At 45.8% G+C, this 9,641-nt stretch overlaps 1 protein-coding gene across 13 annotated transcripts in view; it reads left to right on the plus strand.

Annotated features, from left to right (window-relative positions):
- VPS13D (vacuolar protein sorting 13 homolog D) overlaps positions 1-8,131 on the plus strand; it is a 119,058-nt gene extending 110,927 nt beyond the window's left edge. For all 13 annotated transcript variants that reach the window (XM_083752351.1, XM_083752348.1, XM_083752352.1 and 10 more), the window contains 3 exons: positions 2,081-2,212; positions 5,941-6,181; positions 6,893-8,131. In XM_083752351.1, the coding sequence (XP_083608477.1) occupies positions 2,081-2,212; positions 5,941-6,181; positions 6,893-7,024 (505 nt within the window). In that variant the 3' untranslated portion in view covers positions 7,025-8,131. The remainder of the gene's footprint in view (positions 1-2,080; positions 2,213-5,940; positions 6,182-6,892) is intronic.
- Positions 8,132-9,641: the final 1,510 nt, after the last annotated feature.

Raw genomic sequence — 9,641 nt, forward strand, 5'->3', positions numbered from 1 at the left:
CCCCAACTAATGGAATGCCCTCCATAAAGAGACGCTTCCAACACCTTCACTATAATCTTTGATGCAAGGTCAGAAAACTCACACTCTTACTCACCTAATTCATTTCAACTCACTTCAGGGATGTTATCTGTTTCATTGTTGTACTTGAACTGCGATCAAGTTGGCAGTACACCAGTCTGAAATCCTTAATAGGATAAAGGGCAGTATGCAAACATCTAAAACTAATAATAAATATTTTGACTTACCCGAAATGTGCTGTTGATTCAAGACAGCATGGTCCTGCTGCATGCTCTGTGCAGGGTTGAGAGCTGGAGCTTCTGCCTGCCTGATTTGCTTTCCTGTGTTCCTCACAGAGGCCTTGGTCAAATTCCTGCCTTGGCTGCCCATCTGCAAAATGGGAGTAAGAATGACCTTCTTTACAGGACTCTGTTTACAGTCCGGAGCACCTACAGAGATTGCCGCCTCAGTTTGCAAGTTAATTACATAGGGTTGGCTCCAATGTTATTCCTACTCAGTGTAGATCTGTTTAACTTAACAGATGTGGCTGTCTTAGGTTCATTGATTTAAATGGGTCTACTCTGGGTATGGAGGCAAACCATACGCAGAAGACTATTGTATATGTGCATCTATGATCTCCACTTGCAAGGGACGGGTCAGCTGGGAGGGTAGACCAGGTGCTGTTGCAAGGAGCCTAGCAGATATTCATTCGAGCTTTGATGACCTTTTTATTGGCTTTACCATGTCTGTATTGTATTGTTGTGGGTATCTGTCTGTCTCAGGAGACAATGGAGGAGTGCGCCTTTGAGGGTGAGGTCAAACTCTTGGAAGGTTACAGTGTCCGCTGTGGCTGGAGAGACTAATACTGGAGAGACATTATTTTGTTGCAGCTGGTTGTGCTGCTGCAGATGCACCATGGCATTTCTTCTCTCTGCGCTCCTCCCGACGGTCATTCCTTCACCAGTCACTGCTATGGATGCACTGTGGTTGTCTGCAAAGGATCGCCACACGGCCGGGTGGATCTCGCCAACCATCACGTCACATTTGCAGGCGCCCTTGTAACACAGAGTTGGTCTGCCAACAGGCCTAGTGCCTGGAGCCAGTTCACTGGATCCTGCCATCTTCCATTCTGTGGTCATGACCAAGCCATCGTAGACATCACTGAGACAGAAGTGTCAAACTGCTGGGAATGTGGGCTTGGGAAAGCGCATCTTTGTTTGAGACTCTGCCCTGCCATGTGATGCCCAAAATACAGTGTGTTTTATTTTGTAAGCTGCTTTGATACTTCTTTCTAAAGCAGTGATGGCCAAACTTGGCCCTCCAGCTGTTTTGGGACTACATCCCATCATCCCTAGCTAACAGGACCAGTGGTCAGAGATGATGGGAATTGTAGTCCCAAAACAGCTGGAGACCCGAGTTTGGCCATCACTGGTGTAAAGTGACTAATAAGTCACCTGTAAATTGTTGTTCTAATCACCGCCAGGGGGAGGTGGGAAATTCTGCTTGTTTATGTACTACAGTGGTCCCTTGGCTTAAGAACTTAATTCGTTCCAGAGGTCCATTCTTAACCTGAAACTGTTCTTAACCTGAAGCACCACTTTACCTAATGGGGCCTCCTGCTGCTGCCGCGCCGCCGGAGCATGATTTCTGTTCTCATCCTGAAGCAAAGTTCTTAACCTGAGGTACTATTTCTGGGTTAGTGGAGTCTGTAACCTGAAGTGTCTGTAACCTGAGGTACCACTGTATATAATTCCCCTTGGGATAGAGTTCCTAAGGGAATTCTTCAGAGAGTTTCCTTACTGAATAGTAGGTAGAAATTGGGTTGTTTGCTGATGGATGGGAACAAACACGCTACGTGCAATGTTTCTACGTTGGCCTTGGCAGCCCAGTGGATTAGACAAATTTTCAGTATGCTGTGGGTCACTTAGGCTGAAACGTATCTCAGTGCCATTCCGTATTATGGCATTTCCGTGGTGACTAATGGGTTGTTGTTTTCTCAGCAAATTGAATTTGACTGACGTGCAAATGAAATTTTGATTGAAATAATAAGAATAACATTGTGTGTCTTGTTTATGATTGACAGGACGCAAGCGGAAAGAGTGAGGAAACCGCGGTGCTGCAGGGGCCCACAAGGACTCCTCCCTCGATACTTGGAGAGTCAGGCAGAAGGGCAAGAGGTGCTGTGCAAGCTGACGGAGAACATTCAGGATGAGTTGTAAGCACCAAAGCAGTTTGTCCCTTTGCTCCCCACATTCTCTTTAAATGCCTTCTCGTGGTTTGCAGACCAAGAGGCAGCTCGCTGCAACGCAGTTTTCATTTGCTCTCGTACGATTCCCACCGGCATTAGGAAATTCCCATGTGGGTTGCATCACCCCCTTGTTGCAACAGCTTTGCCTGCTAGCACATTATTGTTGCCCCTCGTTTCCTGAGAGGAAAACAGATTTTTAAAAACCAAAACCGGATTCTGTTATTGTACTCCTTGCCCCACCACCGCACATGCCTTATCCAATTCATTATAAAAACTGGATGTAGAAAAACTAAGAGGTGGGGTATAAATGTAAGCCTCTTTTCATTGCAGTGTCCACTTAAAAGTTTTGAGCTGAAAGGCAGTAAATGAGAAGGAAGGGCCTGTAAGAGACTGAGAATCGCTTTGCAACTGAGCATGCAAAAATGGGAGCATCTGTCCTCTCCTTTTTAATGCATCTCAACTTGTGCCCTTAAATTGTGGTCTTCTGTGGGATGAAAGCATAGAGAAGAAACTACACACACAACTGAGTGAGCCACAAATCCCTGGAAATGTGATTGCACATGGTTCCATTAAGTTACACACAAAATTGGAAAAGCCTTTCCGGGTAGCCAAGTTCCTGCTCATTCTGTGGTCATATTGCAAGGCTGTACTGGACAGAAAGTATCAAAACACACTCTTTTTTGTTACTACCAGTAGCTAATAAGTTCATAGGAGGCTGAGTGCTGCTCAAATTATTCTTATATCTCTTTTTGAGGATCTCACAAACAACCCTGAGAGGTTGGACTCCCAACTCCCATCAGCTGCAGCCAGCATGGCCTGTGCTCAAAGCTGAACTCCAGAAACATATGGAAGGCATTATGTCACCTACTCTTAACTGTGGCAGATATTGAACCAAACAGACCATTGGTCTAAGGCAGCTTTCTATGTTCCTGTGACTGGGGATCACCAAGCAAGTTCCCATGGCTGAATCAGTCCAACTAGCTCATAGTTGTCTGCGCTGTCTGACAATGACTGTCCAGAGTTTCAGGCATGGATCTCTTCCACAGCTACCAAGAGATAGGTGCCAGAGGTTGGGCCTGGCACCTTTTTGCATGCCAACTAGGTGCTCTGCCATTGACCTGTAGCCTTTCCCAAGCTTTGTTGTTGTTGTTGTTGTAATCAGCCATAATTTTCATTTTGTCCCCCCCCCCCCATCAGACAAGATAATTGGACTGTCAGCCAGAACCTTCTGTGCCATACAGATGGCTCATTCGCCAGAGCATTTCCCTCTGGTATCTCAGTAACAAAGCCAACACCCATTTGTGGGAAGCCCAGTAGAAACTCTGATGTGTGCATTCCTCTCCCCCGCCTCCAACGGCCATCCACTCCTCACTTGTGATATATATATACATACATATATTGCATATATATAGAGAGAGAGACCCAAACGATCAAATGATTGCATATTTTCTCCAGAGTTAAATCCATAAAATGGAGGGCTCTAATGCCTTGCTTTACTGTTCTTGCTAAATGTTTCCATTCCCCCCCCCTCAGCTAGGCCCACTGTTTCACTTCTGGAAAAGGTTGTGTAATTAAATTAGTTCCTTATGTAAAAAAAAAAAAAAGGAGGGGAAAGGTTTGGAGGGGTGCTGCAAGAGTGTAGAGCCATAAGTTCTCCAGAGACATTATCGGCTTCCACTTTGTTCTGTAGATCTGTTGTTTTAGTTTTGGTTTTAATTTTATTTAGAAGGTTGTCGCTTGCATTGCTATGTTGTCGCTGCTGCCGCTGCAGTTGTTGCTGTTTTTTTGTTTTGTTTTTTAATTGCCAAAATGTAGGGCTTTGGGGAGGGTGGGGTTTTGGAGCAGCACAACAGCCTTCAGGGGTCACCAGAAGGTTTGTCAGTTGATCCTGGAGAGGGGAAAGGCATGTGTCAGCAAGCGAAAATGAACAATGATGTGTGACTCAGGCTTAGAACAAAACAGAGCTCTTGCTAAGGATATTCCAGCCAACAATATTGCCAAGGCTCCTCTTGTGCTTACAGGACTCCCTGCCCACGTTGCACCCAATTGCCCATTTTAGCGCAGCTGACAAAAGATTTCCTTGTAACAGGGGAGTTTGCGGTGTTTGGGTGTTTGCTTGTTTTTATGGAGACCAAGGGGTGGCCGTGTTCTTTGTTTTGTTTTCTGCACTTGGCTTGTTACAGCTAATGCCAGAGGAAAGTGCTTTTTAAACACCCCCGACTTCAAACGCTACCATATGCCAGGCATATTGTCCCAGGCCACCTGCTGGTCTCTAAAAGGGCCTTGAGTGAGCCCCCCCACAGTCTGATTTCGAAGCTTCCTTATTATAAGGCTTCCCTGTAGACAAGGTACATGGCTCTCCCTCTTCTATACCTCTCTATATAACTGCCGGCAGAGTAGCGGAAGTCAGGCCTGAAGTTGTTTGCAGCCCCAACTGTGAATGGATGTTCAGCTGTTGTTTGTTTCAGAGTGATAAGCAACCACAGGACGTTTTCTCTCTTGCATGCCTGAAACACCTAGTCTCCAGAAGGAGTAGCAGTATTCAGAGTTGAATCGCAAACAGCTTGCCCTAGGAGCACGTCCTATATCTTACCAGTCCAGCATGGCCACAAAACTGGGAATTCCCCTGCTGAGTTCAGGTGACTCTATGTAGCTGGATCCTGTAGCTCAGGAACAGCACCTTCAGGGAAGGCAGTTTTCTAAAGCCACAATCACGCTCTTCCCAAACTCCTGGGAGACTCGCTGAATCTGTGGTAATGCCACCCCTGTGGAGAGTACGTTGTTTAAAATGTGGGGGTAGGTGAGAACGTTTTTACCTTCAGGTTCCTCCACACAATAATTTTTTTCCTTCTCCAATAAGGGCAAAGGCGAAACAAAAGTCTGTCCGGAAATGTGTCGCCGCAAGTGAGACTGTGCCCTCAGATCTAATGCATAGTTTACTTGGAAGTAAATCCCATTGTTTTCAGCAATACTCACCACAGGTTAGCTGTGCATAGGATTGCAGCCAGGCTTCTGATCATGGCGTTCATCTGCACAAACTTTCTTGGAAAGGAGCCCTTTCAAACTCAGGAAACTTGCTTCCAAGCGTGTAAGGAAAGAGGGCCTGGAAATAAAATGCATTCAGAAAGTGGTCGTTTTCCGCCTCAAAGGGAAATCATAAAAGATGAACATCTTTCCGGGTTCCACGTGACTGCCCCAGTGTATATACGAGGAGATAAAACATCCTAGCACTCCTGGTAAAAATAAACTTCAGATACAGAAGGTCATAGGAAAGGCAGCCCCCCACCCAACCTTAACAATGTAGGAACCTAAAAGTGCAACAGGGGGACATAATTCATTGGTAGAAGCAGCTGACTCAGTGTTGGATTCAGGATGTACGTTGCATGATTGTCAATAATTATAAATGATTTCCCAAGTGCCAGACACAAGCTGCATACAAGTTGGGACTGGACCCAAGGACGATTTATTCTAGTTCAGGCAGATAATGATTCTCAAGCCACATCTTGCCTCTCTGCCTCGTCTTCTGTCCTGTGATGGTTTTGCGTGAGATTAAAATCCATCTCGGTAGCCAGTGTGCTGTCTGGAATTCTTCTAGCAGCAAACTCATTTGATAGCAGATGTTTGAAACATGAACATCTAGCAAGTGAGACACTGACTTCCTGATTTGATTCGATTTTTCTTTCTTTCTTTTGCAGCTTCATTGCAGCAGAGAACATAGACAGTTATTGCGTTATCATTTCCTCCAAAACGGTTTATTTCCTGAAGAGTGGCGACACGATGGACCGAGAAGCCGTCTTCCTGGAGGTCAAGTATGACGATCTCTACCATTGCCTTATCTCAAAGGACCATGGGAAAGTCTATGTGCAGCTGACAAAGAAAGCTGTCAATTCAAGCAGTGGGGTGTCGATACCTGGCCCATCTCATCAGAAGCCCATGGTAAGGACATTGGTTCATTTACTTTCCGCTTGCATCTGTGCTGTTTATAGACAGACAGACGCGCCCTGAAAATCACCCAAGCCCTCTGTGAGCAGTCCATAAAAACCAGTGAATGCACAAATAACAATGCAGTCAAGAAGTCGTCTTGGTACAAACATCATGAACTCAGAACCAGCATAAAATGTGACCCAAGCAGCAGAACAACAAGCTAGAATAAAATAAATATTAAAAAACCAACCTAAAGAAACAGCAAAAAGAGAGAGCAATCTGTGTCCAGATTTAAAAGTGCCAAGTAGACGGCTGAAATTCAAAGGCCAGGGTGGGGAATTGAAATTTTCACCTGGCACTGAAAGAATCATAACTTGGGCACCAGACAAGCCTCTTGGAGGGGAATAATTAATCTCAGGATTCTAGTTAAAAACTTCAAGTTGATCTCACCAGCCTGGTCTGCCTACCACTGTTCCAGATAGAGGGGTTCACCCCAACGCCATCTGCTGTCTCCAGCCACCATTAAGCACAAATGAAGACATGGGTGGTGTACAACCAGCAATATTTTAAGATTTCTTCTTCACGGTGGAATCCTAAGCTTAGTCACCACTGGCTGTGTATTTTTGTCATTTTTACCCAGCAAGGGGAGGAGAGCGGCAGGCTACTTCCAAAGCATAGCTTCCGTTCTCTGTTGACATGAGAAATGTGATTTGTTTTGTGCAGGTCCATGTGACGTCTGAAGCCCACGCGGTGAAGCTGTCTCAAGAAATCAACTATGCAAAGAGCCTTTTCTATGAACAACAGCTTATGTTGAGATCCAGCGAGCACCCAGATCAACTCGAGCTGGACTCCTGACCCTGACGGAACCTCGTGGAGAAGTCGCCTCCGCGCTTGGTGAAAAAGAGCAGGACCAGCGTTTGGGTGTTAGAAAGTGTGTTCTGTGAGCCTAGGAAGCCAAGGCCCTGGAAACAAGAGAGAGTCTCGCCATGGGGGAACTACAAGATCAAAGACGTATTTGACATACATTTAGTTTTAGGGGAAGCCCTGTATTTTCTTACTCTCTCTGTGTGTATATATACCTCTACAGATATATATATAAATATATATATATGTATGTATGTACAACTGTGTTTGGTGTAAATAAGAAAGTGCACAGGGTGTTGTGAGGGTGTATAATGGTCTATCTCATGTAAAGAAATTAAAGGAGAAGTTATATTGAGTTTTCTATTGCACTGATTCTGAGCATTTTGAAACAATGCTTTTCCTGTGGAGGTGGTGATGAGGACACCTAGAACACTTTGAGGCTCATATATTTTTTTTGTTACAGGTGCTGTGAGTGACCTGCACTAAGCTGGGTTATGGCAGAGTCAGGATGGGGCCTGGCGACGAGGGTGGGGCATGTTCCTTTCCACCATTCAGTGCTTTTGTGTGCTGCTGGCTCCAGAATTATTTGGGTTCATTGTTTGGAAGGGTAAAGGGTAGGGGGCTCCAGCAAAATAATGATACCTAGGGTGTTTGCTCTATAAAATAATTCTGGTGAGGTTGTGTGTGCGTGTACTGCAGTGATCCCTGCAGGGAGCCAGAATCTCCAGTTTAAGGGAAACAGGAGACTTGTGTTGTTTTTTTAATCATCTGCGTAACTTTTCTTGCATTTTGTGATGTTCACTTTATAAGGCAGTGTTGATGTTTAAACAATAATGCCTCCTTTTATAGTGGGACATTTGCAGGGGAAAGTGATGTTATTGCACACACACGTACGCGCACACGCAAAAGTTCCCCTCTGTTGGCCTTAAGCAGAAAATGGACTCTGACCAGGAAATAACACCAGGTATATAAGACGACTGGAAAGTATCAACTGCCTTTTGGGGGGGGGGGGGGGAAGGAATGGAAGTTTATAAATTTTAATACTGCAGTCCTGTAGTCTTAAATCTGAGGATTAATAAATGCTACTGCTGCTCTCTCCTCTTGTCTCCACATTCTTTGGATGGTGACCATGAATTCCAGGTTGGCTCCCTGCCTCGCAGCTCTGGGAAGGGCTGTCGCTCAGTGAAAAAAGCAAACACATTCCATGCAGACAATCCAAGGTTCAATTCCGGGCCTCTGTGTGTAGATCTGGGAAGAAACTATAGACCAGGGGTCATCACTCTACGTGGGACTGCCCTTGAGACTGACCCAGAAACTCTAGCGGGTGCAGAATGCCACGGCGAGACTCCTTACGGGGTCCTTGCTGCGGGATCACATTCGCCCGGTGCTATACCAGCTGCACTGGCTCCTGCTGGAGTACAGGATCAGGTTTAAGGTGCTGGCTTTAACCTTTAAAGCCCTATATGTCCTAGGACCCTCGTACCTACAGGACCACCTCTCTTGGTATGTCCCATGGAGGACCTTACAGTCTTCAAATAAAAACATCTTGGAGATCCCAGGCCACAGGGAGGTTAGGCTGGCTTCAATCAGAGCCAGGGCTTTTTCGGCTGTGGCCCCAATCTGGTGGAACACTTTGTCACAAAAGAGACTAGGGCCCTGCGGGATTTGACATCTTTCCGAAGGGAAAGACTGAGCTGTTCCACCAGGCCTTTGGCCAAGGCACAGTCTTCTGTAATCCTCATAGAACTCTAGCCCAATGGTTGCCATTAATTCGATTCCGAATTGATTTTAGAATGTATTTAAATTAATTGACTGTGATTTTATATTAATTGCGCTATTTTTACTGTTGTTAGCCGCTCTGAGCCCAGCTTTGGCCAGGGAGGGTGGGATATAAATAATAAAATATTATTATTATTATCAGCACAACGCCTGCGGGCGCCACCTCCTATGGCACTCATGGAAGTTCTCTATCAAAGTTCTGTCTCTGGGTGTGGGGAAGCTGATGTCGGTGGCTTTCTCTACCTTTTTAGACGTGACAAGCATCCACCGTGCTTCTTCAAAATCCCAGATGTGCCCACAATGCTATATGGAGCAATGGTGGTCTGATTTGGTGTAAAGCTACTTCTTATTGCAAGAGGCACCTTTCCAAATTGGGGGAAGGAGGCAATAGTAGAAAGAAAACTTTGAAGCGGGAGTCCCGGGTAGTCAGTAGTGGCAACTGCTTTGCCAGGGGGCCACTCTTGCCTTAGGTTTCTCTGTTTGTATTCCGTTTCCTTGAATAAAGAATCAGCTTTACTGCTCATCTCCGAGGCTCCGGGATGAACCAAACCTGAGACTAGGAAGGAAGAAGCTGACAGCCAGTACCACCCCCCACCCCAACCTCTTTGGACTACCTGTAAGAAAGAAGGCAGGGAGGTGGGAGCTGACTGAGGCCAGACTGAGGGTGATGGGGCAGCTCCTCATTCACTTTAATGGACCAACCTCCACTTTCCTATAGGTAGTATAGAAAGGGGAACGCAATAGCTGCTGCTGTGAATCCTTGTGATTAGGCCACGTATCGTATGCGTGCTACCAGTTCAGCTACCCAAAGGACTTCATGGGGAGAGTC

Source organism: Podarcis gaigeae (assembly GCF_964106915.1).
Source record: "Podarcis gaigeae genome assembly, chromosome: 8".
In the NCBI taxonomy this organism is placed as follows: domain Eukaryota; kingdom Metazoa; phylum Chordata; class Lepidosauria; order Squamata; family Lacertidae; genus Podarcis; species Podarcis gaigeae.